Source organism: Cynocephalus volans, chromosome X, assembly GCF_027409185.1.
Source record: "Cynocephalus volans isolate mCynVol1 chromosome X, mCynVol1.pri, whole genome shotgun sequence".
Lineage (NCBI taxonomy): Eukaryota > Metazoa > Chordata > Mammalia > Dermoptera > Cynocephalidae > Cynocephalus > Cynocephalus volans.
This window is the reverse complement of record NC_084478.1, coordinates 5,057,564-5,075,407: the sequence shown is the minus strand read 5'-3', so window position 1 is coordinate 5,075,407 and position 17,844 is coordinate 5,057,564. Positions and strand designations below refer to the sequence as shown.

General features: G+C 36.1%; 1 protein-coding gene across 4 annotated transcripts in view; it reads left to right on the top strand.

The window, feature by feature from the left end:
• The window catches only part of NLGN4X (neuroligin 4 X-linked), a 252,749-nt gene that overhangs the window by 112,340 nt on the left and 122,565 nt on the right, over nucleotides 1–17,844 (top strand). For 2 of the 4 annotated variants that reach the window (XM_063083871.1, XM_063083873.1), the window contains 2 exons: nucleotides 5,104–5,163; nucleotides 8,525–8,677. In XM_063083871.1, coding sequence (XP_062939941.1) covers nucleotides 5,104–5,163; nucleotides 8,525–8,677 — 213 coding nt within the window. The remainder of the gene's footprint in view (nucleotides 1–5,103; nucleotides 5,164–8,524; nucleotides 8,678–17,844) is intronic. The other 2 variants (XM_063083872.1, XM_063083874.1) reach the window with 2 other exon arrangements.

Below are 17,844 nucleotides of genomic sequence, written 5' to 3'. Positions count from 1 at the left end.
GAGGACCTTATTTGAGGATTTATATATGTAAGTAGCAACAGACTTAATGTAAGTTAAAAAGAACAGGTAAAAAGTTATTTTCTTGCCTCAAAATGTTAACAGCCGTATCTATGATTGCGAGGTTTTCCACTGAAGTTTATTTTCTTCTTAATTGTGGTCTACCTTTTCCAAATTCTCTACAAAGTCTTTCTATCACACTTAAAATACAAAGCACTGTTTTTAAACAGTTTGGGTTTTGAAAATAATGTAGATAAAGCGCTAAATGGGAAAATCGGAAGAACAGGTATGAAAAAATGGACTAGGGACATTGAGATTGAGATATTTTATTTATGAAATTGTATCTCAATTGTATTAATGGAATGACTATTCTTTTGTTTGAAGTTATTTAAATATTCCCTGTAATATTTAAATCCATTTCCTCACAGAGTTTTCGCGGAGATGCTAATAGTTGTGTTTGGGGGATGTAGATCTGGGACAGGAGAAGAAAATTAAAGGCCTGTTTGGATTTCAAAATGCCTTTTTTGGCAGCCACATGCTAGCTTTAGTCTGGAATAAACACACCCAGCAGAATTATTGTCTCTGTATTCTCTAATACCTGTACTTTATGATTGTGTCTAAATTAGATACTCAAGAGAACTTGTTTTTAGGCCATTTAATTACTTATCTCTCCAAGGACAGATAAAGCAGCAGGTATTGAAAAATAACGAAAAAGGCAAAAAATTAAATATACACAGAACATTAAAGGTGGTATCTAATTATGTTTGTGAGTCAGGCTCTGCTATATAAAATTAACTTAAAATTGTGGTTGGGTAAATAATTCCTAAGAAAGCCTTAGCAGGAGTTTCTTCTTCAATTGAAAAGATGATTTGGAAGTTTGCACGGAAAAACAAAAGATGTAGAATAATCCAAAAGATCTTGGAGAAGGGAAAGTCGGAAGACCTCCCTTCCCCATTTTAAAATATATTATAAAACTATAGTAAGCAAGATAGTGGTCTTCTCACACTTGGATAGAAATATAGATCAATGGAATATAATTACACAGTTCAGAAATAAACCTTCACATTTATAGGCAACAGACTTTCAACAACAGTGCCACCACAATTCAGTGAGGGGTGGATAGTGTTCTCAGTAAATGGTGCTGAGATAATTGGATATCCATATGCAAAAATGTGAATTTCAACGCTTACATCAAATCACACACAAAAATGAACTCCAAATAAGATGAAAATGAGAGAAGTCAAACTCTTAATCTTTTTGAAAACAATAGCAAAAACAGAGGAGAAAATCTTCAGGGCCTTGGGTTAAATGAAGATGTTGTAAATATGACATCAAAAGCACAGTCCTTTAAAGAAAACAATCGATAAATTAGACTACATCAAAACTTACACTGCATTTCGAAAGACCCCGCTGAGAAAACCTAAAGACAAGACACAGACTGGGAAGAAAGATTTGCCAACCCTATTTCTGATAAAAGAGTTTTATCTAGAAAGTATAAAGAACTCTTATGATTCATATGAAGCCCAGAACCCATTTTTTTGAAATAGGAAAAAATATTTGTATAGACATTCTACCAAAGAAGATTGTACAAGAGAAGATGCTTAACAGCATTTAGTCATTCCTTAAATGCAAATTAAAAATATGAGACTGCATTTCACACTCATTAGGATGGTTATAGTAAAAAAGAAGTGAATGTGCGTTGGCTAGGGTGTGTGGAGAAATCAGGACCAATTACACACTGCCTGTGGGAAAGTCAAGTGATGTAGCTGATTTGGAAAACAGTCTGGCCATTTCTTGAACCATTCAACATAAATTTGTCCTATGAAACAGCAGTTCCACTCCTAGATATTTGCATAAGAGAAATAAAAACATACATCCATGCAAAAAAAAAAAAAAATGGCACACAAGTGTTCCCAGCAGTATTATGCCTAATATCCAAGAGGAAACAGCCCAAATGCCCATCAACAAATGGGTAAACCAAGTGCGGTATAAACATACAGCCAATCGTTCAGACATAAAAAGGAATGAAGTACCGGTGCATACTACAACGTGGATGGACTTTGAAAACATTATGCTAAGTGAAAGAAGTCATACCCAAAAGACCACATATTAAATGAGTTCATTTATATGAAATGCCTACAAAAGACAAGTCATATAAAGACAGAACGCAGATTAGCAAGGCTGAGGGTGGGAATACATAGCCCCTGAAAATGAACAGAATCAATTTTCGGGAGGGGATGGAAATGTTCTAAAATCAGATTTTTGCTGATGGTTTCACAGATCCATCAATTTACTAAAAATCATCCAATTTTACCCTTCAATGTGTCCATTGTAGGGTGTGTAAATTATACCTCAGGAAAGCTCTTAATATTGCCACCACTTGAATTAACAAAGGAATTCGGTAAAGAATCAAAGACATGGTAGATTAGACTGAATGGCCACTTAATCAGTGATGTAACTATCTTATGAAAATTGTGAAATCATTACAAATCCTTAGGACATTTTCCTAGAGTTGATTGGGGAATTTCCCTTGAGCACAGCCCCCAAATGCATTGGAGATCACTTGGATTTTGTTTGGTGATGGTGAACTTACCCATTCTGAGCCCCAGGATTTGGGACAGGGCTCTGATTTTGTCCAGATTTGGCAGTATGGACTTTTTGGGGGGGATTAGGGGGGAGCTGAGCCAGGCCAGGGCTCACGCTTCTGTATGTCCAGCTGTGACATGGAAGAGAAAGGAGTTTCATAAGAGGAATATTCAGAAGAGGGAAGGGATATATGACCAGGTTTGGGGGAAAGGTAAATTCCAGGGATAGCCTCGCAGATAAAGGATGCCTTTTCATTGTCTAGAGAATGTTTAATGGAAGGCTATGATAACAAAAGACAGTCAAATTTAAATGATCCTGTTTTGTTGGAGGGAAATCAGTTAATCATGGAGACATGTTCTCTTCCCGACTGAGCTCTTTTGACTTCACGCTTCTTTTGTCTAGTATCTTTTCGTTTTTTAATGAAAAACACCGTAAAAATGAGGTCATCTGTTTCTTTAAGAAATTAAGAAAAAAGCCCACCAAAAAAGCCTTGTTTCATAAATTAATTACAATATCTTCAGAAACGAGAAGGATTTGTTTCCTAACACAAAACAATTTAGTGCATCATTCACGCAGCAGCATTTTCTGTAAGCAAGCTTCCTCTGTAGGTTTCTTAATACGATTTAAAAGTCAATTCAGTCCATGAGATAGCTTTGAAATGTTTTATACTGGTAAATCCTGACGTAAACAGCCCAAAAGGAGAGTCAAGCTAATTTGATGGAGGTTAGGTTTTTTTTTTTAATAAACTGTTTTTAGAAATTTAAATGCAGTAGAATTATTGGACGTGTATAGATTTCTGTGTCAAGCTAGTGATGATGCTGCATTGACACATCTATATCACAATACATCCTAAGGAATTGAAAATGAACGTGTTACAAGGAGGTTTTCTTGTTTCTTTTTAAATTTTTTCCCACATGGCTCTACCTTCAATTAGGTGCAACCAGTGGTGGGCTGGCCAGTTAGCACAGGTGGTTAGAGGGCGGTGCTGATAGCACTGAGGTCCAGGGTTCAATTCCTGTACCAACCAGCTGCTCCAAACAAGTAAACAAAAAACAAACAAACAAACAAACAAAACTGTGATGTGGAGGTGTTTCGAGACTTCACACACACCTCTTCCCAGCTCTCTGGTCAGTGTCCTGTTGTTAGCTTGAAAGTGTCTGCAGTGGGAATATTTAAACCACAAAAGGCAACAAACACTACAAATCCATTTTTCCACCCATCCACTGAGGTCTGGCTGTTCAAGTGTGTTGAGCCACATGAAATTAACAATATTTAATCTCTGCTTCACATAGGAAAACAGCAATATCAAACTTTGGTTTCAAAACATGTTTAAGCTCTTCTGAGTCATCACTGAAGACTGTTTTTCATACGCAAATGTTGTGGGTGACACTATTCTCCCTCCACTTGAACCCACTGAACATAGCACCCTGTGGAAAGCAGAGACTTTTAATAGGTGGGCACAGTCCATGCTATTGGTACTTGATATGCAGATATGCTGTATCTGCCTATAAAGAGGAGGCGGTTGAGCCAATTAACTAAATAAATCAAGCAAAGTTAAATGTTCTATCCGCCTATATGTGGAAAACATAAAAACCAAGATGGTGCACTATATACAAAAGGCATAAGAGAGGTGTGTTTTGGTATCATTAGGGCCCTCTCTTAACGTTTTCCTGCACTGGAATTCGTATGCAGATCTTATTTGAGGTAATCAAGGTAGGTGACTTCAATGCTTATTTTTCTTACAAATTCAAGTAATGATAACTTTCAAATAATATTCAAGAAGTATTTCAAACACAGAGATCTATAATGTTTTGTCTTAGGAAATAATTATTGCAAGTAGTAGGTTTTTTAATAGTAGAAAACATAAGAAAATAATACATAGTGGTTCTCTAGCAAATGTTGTGATTTAAATTAACTAGTGGCGTTTCTGATGTTTTTTGAAATTTTGTGTTTTTAAGTTCTTAATGCATGAAACTAATGTCGATTTTATGATGTTTAAAGTCCTTTCATTTTATTAAGTATGTTTCTGCTTACATTATGAAATTTGCTAACCAAAGTGTTTCACTGACATCTCAGAAATGTATTTAGATTATAACATGTTAAAGTTAAACAACCATTGAACACGTCATGTGCATTTTTTTAAGAATGTGGGAAATCTCTTTTCTAATAATTTATTTTTCTTTTTTAAAACAACTCACGTTAGCCTTTTTTTTTTTTTTTTTTTTTTTTTGCGGTAATATCATTTTAACCCCCAAAACGCATTTTCACAGGATATCTAATATTTTTTGCAAGTAACATTTGGAATTTGTTCTTCTTGACATCTTTATGTTTATATGCATTTTGCATTTCCCTATTTCATTTTTTGAGGTCCAAATGTAACAGATTACAACTTTTTGTATTACATTCTTTTTTTTTTTTTCTTTTACTGGTTAGCATCGCTCTCTTTTCTGAATTTTTGCAAACATGTTGTTTTTGAATTCTCTTTTTTTCCCTTTATTTTCCTTCCCAATATGACCCCAGGAGCCAACACAAAGAAAAACGCAGATGATATAACCAGTAATGACCGTGGTGAAGATGAAGGTATTTTTTGGTATTTTTTTCAAAGCTCGACCCCGATGCATGGTTTTGTATCTATCTATCTCTCTCTACATTTTTCTTTTTTTTTTTCATTTCAACCTGTTTTTCCTACCCTTATTTGAAACCAGTACACTCTGGTGTGCTTCTTTATTTATTCTCTTCTTGTATGAAAACCACTGTCAATTTTGAACACAATGACCATGTAGATGAGTGCAAATCATTGTGGAAAGAAGTAGGAACATTGTTTCTAGATATGAAATGAATAACATGCTATTTACAAAGAAGCTCATGTTTTTTTAATTTTTTTAATTTTTTCGGCTTGGTCACAAGATGAGAAAATGAAATTTTAAAACATGCATGTATATTTTCTTTTCTTCCTTCCAAACATTATTTTGTAAATTAATATTGTATTTTGGAGCTTTGGTCTTTGTAATTCTTTCTATAAAATGCAAAATTTTGTGACACCTCACTGGATCTTTTCAGGGGGGCTGGAATTTCAGCTTGATTTTGTTTTATTTATTTATTGGTTTACTTTCTTTGCAAATGCACCGATTCCAAAATATGTTTCCAAGAGTCTGCTCACAGTAAAGTACATCAAAAAGTGTTTTAACTAAATGTTGTTTCTTTCAGGACTGTCTCTTAGCAACATTAAAAAAAAAAAGATAGGCGTATCTAAGAATTAAAAAAAGTCAAAAAGTTAGATATATGCACCTTTCTTTTCACACTACAGCTATTTTGAAAACATCTTTTCTCCCTGAAATGTTTTGTTGCTATGAAAGTTTCTTCCTGAACCCTCCCAAATTGCTTGATACATTATCCACCGAAGTGAAATGATTTTTTAAAAAGATAGAAGTTGTGAGACATCCCCAGCAGACAACTCACATGCTGTGTTTTTCTGTTTAAAAGAAAAGAAACAACCCCCCCCCCCCACTAAAACCTGCCTTCGCTTGTTGAGAAGTCTTCATAGAATGGGTAAAAGCACATTATTTTTTCCATCTTGAGATAAAGTGCATGAAACGCCATTTATTTACCTTAAAGGATAAAACCCTCGATAAACTGTTGAGTCTCTGGCTGAAAAGCAATTTAAAGCAGGAAAGTGAGTGGTGAGTTATCCTGGCGGGTCAAGATGAACTGCCCCCAAAAGGGCCCTGTTACCATTTGCCTGATTTTGCTGTTCTCTTTGATATCTTTTATAAATCAACTGCTGTCCAAGAAAAGAAGTTTTGCCAACATTGCATTTATGTCTGTTCTTCTTTTCACATTAGTATTATTATGAGTACCGAGCCCTAAGTTCACAGGGCTGTGGCTGCCTCAAATAGCTATAAAAGCCTTCTTCTGGCAGCACGAGAAGATCAAAATCTACACCTGACTCATCAGGTAGCCCTTGTCTGTTAAGGACTTTAAAACACCTGCCATTTTATCCATGTTCAGATGAATAAATTTAAAAAATAAAATGAACTTTCCGTCCCCTTATTCTCTCCTGAATCATCTATTGCTATCATTGCACCATGCTCTGCTTTCTCTTTAATATATTTCCTTTGGATAATTAGGATCTGCTTTCCCAATGCTCCCAATGCAACTTGATTAAATGCCGTTAAAATGCAATCTAATTTTTGTTTAATACTGATAAGCTGTGGCTTTTAACATTTTTTTTTTTTTGGATTCATATGGCATCTGTTCGTTACTTCTTCAGGTTCGAGAGAACCTTGTTCAATGTTTCACGAAAGGTAAGAGACGTTAATATAACATATTTTCAGAGGGAACACCTCAAAGCAGCCCTTCAAAATCTCTGTTTAGTCTTTGTTCCACAACGTTGTGGCCAACAGCCAGGAATGTCAAATGAATAAAGGGCAAAAACAGCAAATCAGGGGCCAGAATGGGGCAGTGGATCATGCAAAACTTATTAAGACAGCAGTTTTTTTTTTTTTAAATCCATTTAGTACATGATGAATAAATGATGAAGAAAGGATTTTTACCCTACATTTGAATTTTATATGAGAAAATAAAAGACACTCTTCTGCAAATCCTTGGGCAGCTGTAGACTCTTTTTTGTACTTTACCGTGACCAGTGGGTTTGTATGCCTTCTGTACTTTTAATGAAATTGTGATCATAATTCCTTCTAATTGGAAACACCATCCCAGTGAAGGTAGTTCATTTCTTCAAAACTCCTTCCTGATATTTTAAAAGCATCCCCATGAATTAGGAAAAAAAAAAAACTTTATTGAAAAAAAGTAAAAATAAATTTTGATGAGTACATGGGCTTTCTATTAATGGCATACAGATATTTAAATTATGTATACATACATTTATTCATATATATATATCTTCAGAAATATTTATCATTGAGGTCTTTCTAAAAATTAAATCTGTGCCAATGGCTGATAAACACTAAACAGGTTGTTTAATTATAACTTTTCAGAAAGCAGGCTTGCACATGGTCTCAGAATATCTGTCATCACAGACCATTGCAAAATACTGTTTGCATCATGTCTATTAAAAATAAAATGTAATTACTGAGGGTACTGATCAGTGGCAAATCACAATGGGAGTTTATGTTCCCTGTGAAAATACAAAGCATTTAAATAATTACATCTTGAGATTGGACTCTTTTTAAAATTTTTATTGCATCTTTTCATTTCTGCCACTTAAATATGTAGAAATATGACCACAATCAACAAACCAGAGCAAAGATACTTGATTGGAGATCTTTTGTTTTCTTTCTTTCTTTCTTTTAAACACATTATTGTTTTGTTGTAATTTTTAACCATTTATTTGGATTTTGTTTTCATCTGTCTTGTATTTTAGAGTTCATAGTTTCACTACTACTTTTATGTTTTTATTAAGTCGAAGGTGAATCTGTATACTCACCTGTGAATTAAGATGACTGCTATAATAAATTAATGATAATTTTAAGATTAAAATTAATGATAATTTTGAAATTAAGATTAATTATTAAAATTAATTATAGTTTTGAAGTTGCTTTTATTCTCAATGAGCTGATGAAAATATGGTCAAGGTAGCCATGTGTTTCCTGACATTTTAGAGTTTAAGCAAAATTTAGGAAATATGTATTTATCTTCAACCCCTTCTTTTAGTGTTTTGGGTATATACAGAAGCTTACACGAGCACATTACTCCAAATGTCCGTATGCCTCTGAAAATATCATTTCTCTGAATAGAAAATATAACCACACTGACCATTTTCAGTGGGCAGTCTTATCAAGGCTTATATCATTTGGAAAACTAGATGTGATTCATTCACGTTGAAACTAGGAAAATTAATGAATCTCCTTTGCCCTTTCTTTAGCATAATTTCATCAGGGTGATTCTTTATTGTATTTCCTTACTTGGCTTTTTTTTCCAGATATCCATGATCAGAACAGTAAGAAGCCCGTCATGGTCTATATTCATGGTGGATCTTACATGGAAGGCACAGGCAATATGATAGATGGGAGTATTTTGGCAAGCTATGGAAATGTCATCGTGATAACCATTAACTACCGTCTGGGAATATTAGGTAAGTGATTTTCTCATGCAGATGGCTGAGCAAGAGGCAATGGGGAAAGTCCGCTTTTGATTTTAACAAGTCTCATGGATTTTAATGGTGTTACTGCAATTCCCAGATGATTCTACTTTACTGTGCTTGCCTTATGTGACCGGATATGTGTTTTCCTTTCAGCACTTTCATGTGACACCATCATTTTTATTTATTTTTAGCTCGTAATTTTTAGTCACATAATTTCATTTCATTGAATCCAAAGCCCTCCTCAAACCAATGCAGACTTTAGTATCATCAAGCCAAAATGAAATTTTATTGAACGCATGTTTCTTCCTTTGAGCTAAATGAATATTCTATTCACCTAGTAGACCTGCGTCATTAACACGTATTTGGTAATGTAATCGTTGATAACAGCCATAGATAGTAGCTTTCTTTCCCTGCTGTTTAGTTGCATTATAATCAGTATATTGGATGTAGGAAAATGTCTTATCCAGTTTCCTTACTGATTATTTGTGCATGCCAGACCTTGAAGAATGGCTGTGTGATTTCATTGCCATTGCAAAGAAACGTAACGCTCCTTTGAATTTATTCCATTTTATGATTTACGATGAAAGGAGATGGGCTAAGTATGTGGAAATTTAAGCTCAGCTCCCCGTTGTTTAGATGTTTCTTCATCTTCCTCAAAGTGTGGTTTGGAAAATTATACATTTTGGGGGTAAGATCTCAAGATTTGCTTTTGTATGTGGTCTCGCCTGCTCTTGCGTGAATAGTATTGCTAGACCTATGTAAAGTCATTTGTTTTTGAGGCAAAAATGCATTAAAATGGTGCAGATAATGAAGTTTTTAAAAAGGTAGCCATGAGAGTGAGATGTGAGCATTGCAGTGTGTATATAAAACAAAATGGACTGATGGAGCTGTGTGCAACAAGAAATATGCCTGGGAATGTTTTCTCCAAATAGGTAAATAGTACCAAGACATTTTATTTTCAATTGGGTGCTTTAATTTCATTTTGAGTGCTTTTTATTCTTATGTGCAAACATTAACCTATCAGAGACTCCAAGAGGTGGTGAAGTATAAAAATTACATTTCTAACTTAGAAATGCAAATCACCCCCAGGTGTTTGTAAAATTGTGCTTTTGGAAGCATTGATAAAGCACTCAGAATTCCAGGTTGGTTTTTGCATTAAAGAAAGCAAACAAAATCCTTAGTGTCAACAGTCATTATTTTGTGATTTTCTTTCTTTTTTAAAAAATATTTTTTATAGGTTTCTATAAGCCAGATCTCTGTGGAATAATTTTATTTAACTTTTGCATAGCAATGATTGCATGCCTCTTGAGATATTTTTCAAAGGCTTCTGGCTAGTTGCTTTGGCTGCTAGTGTTTGAAACAGGAAATTGTATTTCTTGATGTTTTACAAAAGATGCATTCTAACAAAGAAGTGGAACAGGGAGAGTGCATGTATGAGCTCTGCACCTGGCCTTTTGTAGCATGTCCACACCGAGGAAGGGCTGTGGACACCTGGGCATTGAGCAGGTTTTGCTTTGGTGGAATCACAAATTGTTCTGCCTCGTACGTGATGGGTCAATGTGGCTTGTAAGGCTGGATTCCCAATAAAGAAATGATTTCCTTTTTTCGTCTACAGCCGAATTATATGAAGCAGCTGTAAATTGTGATTTCTTATCACAGTTTTGACCCTTTGGCCAATGTGTGCCAATCTTGCAAAGGAGTGTGAGAACTATACACATCTATTTAAAAAAAAATTTTTTTTTAAAGAAAACAGGAAAAAAGAAGTCACTGAAAAATTTGAAACCTAGCCTTTTGCGACAAAGACTTTTAAAAAGTCATGATAAGATAACTGGGAGCTGTACGAGGGGTGTCAAGGAAATAGAAAGAGCGATTTAGTATCTCTGTGCCTGTGTATTTACATTGCACCAATGAGCTACTGTGGATCAGCCAACCGCATGACAAACCCCCTTTATCTGAAAAAGCAAAGTGTGCCAACATTGCTGATGATCCACAGCGACGGAGACTTTAAAATATGACTTCGTTTATCTTAATCGTGGGTTTTGCATTGATCACTATTCTTTTGAAAACCGTTGGGCAGCGTTTACTGTTTGCACTCAGGAAACTGCTCTGATATTTCCTGAAAAATATTTTCGAACCTTTGACATCCAGACATTTAAAAAGAGGATCACATAAAACAGCAGTGAGTGCTTTTAACATGAAACGATATGTTTTTAGCACAAAGTCGAAATATAGTTTCAGTTTTTTTCCTCCAATAAAAGTAATAAATGCAGGAATATTATTTTCCTACCTGAGATGTCAAGACTAAAACAATATTAAAATTATTATATTGTAATGAAGTAACGAATGTTGTTTTCTTAACCCCCCCCCCAAATATATTGTGCTAAAAAACAGCAGTAGGATGTTGACTTCGGAAAGAGTGTAGATGTTTAGAATGAGACAGATGTTAACATCTTTCTTCTACCTCTGTATTTGTGCAGTAATATTCAGAAAGTTGGTTAACTTTTTCCGAATCTCTTTCCTTAGGTATAGAAAGCATTCTCTCCCGTTTATGGTTATTATACGTTAAAAAGGTTCTGTTTCAAAACACCGCATCGAACCCCATACATATATAATAGATACAATTATTTGTCAATTAAAAACAAATTTTTAAAAATTACAAAAAATGGTTTATTGGGTTCAGTAGGTGAAGGTTCATAGCCCAAGAGCAGCAACATAATCACCTTAAAATTTCTGTGGTTGTTAAGATCATTGGAGATTGTATCAATACTATTGATAATGCACATTAACAGTTGCAACTGGCCCAATATGTAATGACTAATATCTATCAAATATCATTGCCCAAAGTGAACCATCTTAATTTTAAAAACTAATGATAAGATGCTTCTAGACATTAAAAAAATAAGAGTGGTGGCACGCTTGCTTTTTGAAGCATGAAGTTTTTTCTTTCATCAGAACTGTGCAAGACAACCTGGTAACCACTGACCATATAATTTACTGTTGTCCAATCCAGGATGTGCTTGAGAGTCGTTAATGTGCTGGGGATAAACTGGGATTGTCCAGAGCAAATGGAAACTCATCACCATAGCTATAAAGTGATCGTTTATACCTACATAAGGTCTAATAATTGAACTGGTGTTCAGCTTATTCATTTTTTGAAGGGGCATATACTAAAAAAAGCACTGAACTGCATACAATACTTTTTAATTGAAGCATATCGATCATGCATATTTATGGGGTACAGAGTTATATGTTGAGACATGTATACTATGAGTGATGTTTCAAATCAGGGTATTTAGCATATTCGCCATCGTAAAACTTAACCATTTCTTTGTGAGGTGGACATTCGATCTCCTCTCTTCTAGCCATTTGACAGCATGCAGTAAATTATTGTTAATTACTGTTAATTATAGATGTCTAGCACTACTGTACAGCAATAGAACTTATTTTTCCTATTTTGTAAAAAGCTACTCTTCTATAATCATATTTTGTATTTATTCTGCTTTATACCTTTGTCCTTAGGAAGGCATATTATATATATATATAGCCAAAATTTTGGAAAACCTGAAGTCACCAATCCCCTTCAAGTTAGCCATGGTTAGGGTGTATGGTGATCCTCCCTGCTGAGGAAAAGTTAGCAAACCCTGTTGTATGCTGGGGCATTGCCTACTGTCACCTACCAATGCACACACCCCACCCCCTGTCACCCATTCCCCTCATGACATCCATATGTATCATTTACTTCTAAGAAAATTAGACATTAATCTGGGTAATAAGATTTAACAACAATCCCCTCAAGTGTGAAACCACAGAGGTCAAATCTGTGAATTCTCATAGGTCCATTACTGCATTAATATTCATATCTCCATCATAGCCCCTTATTTTAAGATGGCTTTATTCTATCAAATCTGTTTTCTGGTGGTGGTTCATGCTGATAATCCAAAGATCTTCCAAGTAAGAAAGAATGCTCCTTACTGATGCTTTCCAATGGAAGTACCTGGAACTTATTTATTTGTGTCTTTTAAGTCTCCACATCTCAGTTACTGGTCCCCCAGTTGCATGTCTTTGCATATTCAAATGGTTTATTCTACCTCCATTTGGATATTCATTTCGGTTTAGCTCACATGCTATTATCAATTTTGTGGTTACCCTACAATTCAATGTCTTGTGTATGCTGAAATTGATTGTTGTTTCCAACAGTCCTAACTATACCCTTTAGCTCCAAAATCATTGAGTGCCTGCAGTGTGGCCAGCCATGGATTGTTGTAGATATCACCCTACATAAACCCCATAAACTCCCTTGTAGGCATCACCCTTATCTTACCTACGAGAAACAATCAGAGCAGGGATTGGAACCCAGGTCAAAATCAAGCCAACTTTCTTGCTCTTACCGCTCAGACCTCACCTCCAGCCTTGTCAGCCAACGTCAAGGATGAATTAGTAAACTACAGGTAAGTGGATATCACTTTAGCATCAGATTTCACTTCTATACTTACACACAAAAAAAGTCAGATATCCTTTCTGCTGATCTAGAAACAAAATTGGGACAAGATGTGTACTGTATATTTTTATGTTCTTCAAGGAGGATTCTGGATTGCTGATTCATTTATGTGAAATCATCACTAAGGGTTTGTTCACTACAGTACACAGTAATGGTGGCGTCACATCCCATGGAGACATTGTTCACATCAAAGTTCTTTGGTGTCTTAGAAATAAAGCTAGTTGGCTGCCTTCCTGCCAGTTTCCATTTCACTGCCTTCTTGCAATCTAGTGCCCATAAATGGCGTTGAAACCCTTCAGCCAAATGACGACTCCAGCAGATTTCTCACCTGACAGCTAGTTTATGATTTTAAGAAATGCTACTCACAGGTTTCTGTCACTGACTTTTTTTATGGATTAAAAATATACCAGACAGACCTGCTAATTTGTCATAATATTGTTGCTACCCTGAAAGATTTTGTCTCCGGGGAGGTTGTGTAACAGTGTTCCAAAGTTGTCTTTTTCTTTAAGGTCATTAATTGCATAAACCTAGTTAGGTGTTTTGGCATCATAACTTTGAATATGATACAGAAACAGTTTTACATAAAGGCAGTCCATGTGCAGGGCAGATTGAGCATCTGAATGAATAGTTGGGATGACTTGAGATATATGCACAGCCTCAAGGTGTGTTCGCCATCCTGGTTCTGGTCTCTTTTGCAGGGTCTTACTTTCCATCTGAAATGGAAGATGGGTGGGCTGGGCTTTCAGAAAGCCCCCTAACATCAGCCAGAACAGTCTCACCTTTATGCTTGTGACATATTGTTGGTCCGTGTAAAGTTTCATTCAATAAAAAGAGTCTGAAACTCATTGCAGGAGACAACAAATAAGTTCCTCTCAAGAGTTAAGATCTGAATTCCATGCATTTGCATTTGTGTTTTACAGGAATGAGGATGTCGTGGGTAATTCTAATATACCTGATGCACATCTGTGGAAAAATGTCAAGCTATCATAGATGTTCTATAGATTTTTCTCTCATTTGGGAGTTAAAAACGTTGCTCATTATTTGGTAATTGCAGTTTTTAAAAAGTTTTTTCTATGAATCTTTTTTTCCCCTTTTTTAAAAGCTTTATAATTTTTTTAAATTACAAATGAAGCACGTCTTATATACCAAGTCAAGAGTTCATATGTGTATTAGTCCATTTCTGTTGCTTATAACAAAATAACTGGAACCGGGTGATTTATAAAGAAAACCAAATTGAGTGCTTACAGTTTCAGAGGCTGGGAGTCCAAAGTCCAGGGAACACATCAGGTGAGTCTTCTTTGGCGGTGGCTTTACAGCAGTGCAGGGGTCTCACATGGCAGAAAATGGCAGAGCAGAGAGAGATAGTTTTACGTGCTCTTCTTTTAAAGTCTTCAGAACCACGCCCCTGACCCCCATTATTAATCATTCACTATGTCATGGTCCTACAATCTAATCACTCTTTAAGCTCTCACCTTTCAATTTCCATAATAGGATTTCCCACCCTCTCCGCACTGTCACAATGCGGGTCAAGTTTTTGGGGGACAGTCAATCCAAGGCAGTAAGCACAAATGGAAATTTAAAAAAAAACAAACATAATTTCTCCTTCAAGGATCAACTCTCCTGTTGATCAAAACTCTCCATGTTTTGATTCTACTCTCCTGGCTTTATCTGAATCCCTCTCCTCTCCTCCCGTGATGCAAATGTCTCAGATTTCTTCTGATTCAATTGCTCTCAATGGCCTACATTGCCTGAAAAAGCTCCCTTTCTCTGTCTGAAAAGAGGACCTATGCATTACAAAGCTGAAAAAACAAAAACCCAACAGAAAGCCAAATGAGGAGAGAGGATAGTTAAGCATTGCCCTTAGGGAGATGTAAATAAATAAAAGTTAGAAACATAAAAGAAAGTTGGGACCAGAGTGATAAAGTGGGGTCCTGAGTCGACGTGAATAGCGTGTGACCACTCAGAACCAGGGAGTAAATAAAAAGGATGGGAGTCCTTAGACTAGGAGCCTTTGTGGAGAGTGGCAGAGCTTATCAGCCAGCTGGGAAGCGGCTCTGGGTCTCATGGTTGCTGGGTTTGCTGTTGTGTTTCTTTGATGTGCCGGGGGCTGGGGGACTGTCGTAGCTGCTCTGATCCAAAAGTTTAGAGATAAAGGAAAACCTAGAAACTTTTCCAAAAAAATAAAAGAGTTCTGTTTTGTTTTGTTCGTATATGGTTTGTAGGCATGGAATACCCATTTGCAAACACTGTCATCCCATCGCATTGTGGGCGTAGTTAATGTGAGTGGATGTGTCTCCCGGGGTGGACTTGGATTTTCCTCTTCTGCCTCTTGGTGGCTGTACGTGCTCATTGCATGCACTGGATTTATTCAGCGAATAAGGCAAAGGGGTGGGAAACATCATGGATGAAAGCTCTGTCCTCAGGACCACAGAGGTCAATAGAGGCAGAGAGGGACACCTCTGCAGTGGGGCACAGACACTTCCTCCTATCTCCTATCCCCTATCCCCACCTTCCCCAGCCCCTGGTAACCATCATTCTACTCTCTGCTTCTACGAATTCAACTGTTTTAGGTTTCACCTACGAGTGAGACCATGCAGTATTTGTCTTTCTGTGCCTGGTTTATTTCACTTAGCATAATATCCTCCAGGTTCATCCATGTTGTTGCAAATGGCATGATTTCTTTCTTTCTTTCTTTCTTTTTGTTTACTATGAATAGTATCCTACTGTGTATCTATACTGCATTTTCTTCATCCATTCGTCCATCGGTGGACACTTAAGTTGATTCCATATCTTGGCTATTGTAAATAACGCCGCCATGAACATAGGAGTGCAGATGACTTCAGAGACTTTTTAAAATCCCTATACAAAACTACGGACTAGCATGTGTCTTGCTATGGAGAATCACCTTTATCTATTTATAAATGATTCAGAATTTCTTAAATTGTAATTTTGTTTTTTTCAGGCATAGCCATTTTTGGAAATCAAGATGGTCAGACACAACTCATAGAATAATATATTCCATCGATACATTTTCCAGTTAACTGATTCCAGAGTGTCATTTAAACATGAGTTAATAATCATACAGAATATACCTTAAAATGTTCTTACTTGGAAAATTTTACATTCAATGCAAAATCTCTTAAGGTTATTAATGCTAAAAGACACGATTCCTTTCTCTCTGCACTATCATTTCTCCATTTGGCTTCTCATGGAGTGTATGAAGGGCTGGTCATTTTCAGTCGATAGAAATGAGGTACCCTCTCTCCCCATGAGCAGCAAAAGACATAAGAGTTACTCTAAGTGAGAAGAGGGCATGATGCAGTTTTGTGCCCAAGGGGATGCTGGAATGCTGAGGAGAAGCGTTGAAATCAAGAAGCAAACTGATTGGAGTGAGCTGGAAATTAAGAGTCTGGATATACTTCTGTCAGCGCAGTGGTTTTTAAACAATACTTAAAAGATAAATACCTGATGCTTCATAGGTTCCTTTTCTACTTTCCCTAATGTCACGGAAATTAGTCTGTTCAAGTCAGGTAATGGAAGATTCTCTAAAAGGCAACCTGAGTTGGGAGTTTAAGGACTACCGAGGCTGAGAGAACACTTGCTATACCAATTCTGGCCTGCAGAGGATTTTCCTTTTTTCTGACATTTGCCTACAGTGCAGAACATGCCTGTAACAGCATCATAACAGCAACACCGGGAGGGATATTTGGTGGGCTAATGTAACTCTCCTATTCTGCCCAGTCACCCATCAGTAAGTCATGAGCTTCATGAAAATGTACCCTATGGGGTGCAATGCACAGTTTCAAAGTGAATTTCTTAGGGAGCAAGTTGTAACCCAGATATGACAGGTATCACCTGCATTTAGCAATATCAGTGTAAGTTTCAAAGAAAATTACATTGTAACATCTTGACTGTCAAGTTTGGTTATATGCTTAGGACACTTTCTCCTCCGATTAAAAAAAATAATTACAATAGCTTTTTTGAATGAAGGGTGCAAATCCCAGTGTAAAAAAGTCAGAAATATTTTAGAATGCTCAATGTAACATTCTTCTGAGGTTACAGCCATTTGACATGATGAGCTGGGGCCTTTCAGAATGTAAATCACTAGACATTAATCTATTGATTCAATTAATTGCTTAACATTGCATGCACTGATTTTCCTTGTGTTAAGCATAATGGCATTTATTATAGGCTCAGATATTTTAGAGAATACTGTGTCCTGTTATAAACAGGATAAACAGATGGTTAGGATAAACATGTTATTACAAAGATAAACATTTCAGCATAGACATACACAGGTAGGACATCATCTCATAAACACTATGAATTGTACTCCAAAAAAACTAAGCTTTGCACTGGAGTTAGAACATGTTAGAATGACAGAATGTTTTCAGTTTGTTTTTACGAAATGTGTTCTCACATTCAAAGTAGTCTGTCTCTTTTCTTGTCCCCAGTCCTGCCATTTGCTGTCTGCATCTTTGATTTCAAGCAGCTTATGACCTGTGAACACATTTGAGGTGTACATTCCCGAGACCTTTTGTATATCCACAAAGCCACGTCACCATCAACACCATCTAATTTTTTAACATTTTCATCACTCCAAAGAGAAGCCCCATATCTCCTTCCCCTGGTTCCCCAAGTGCTAGGCAAACACTATCTG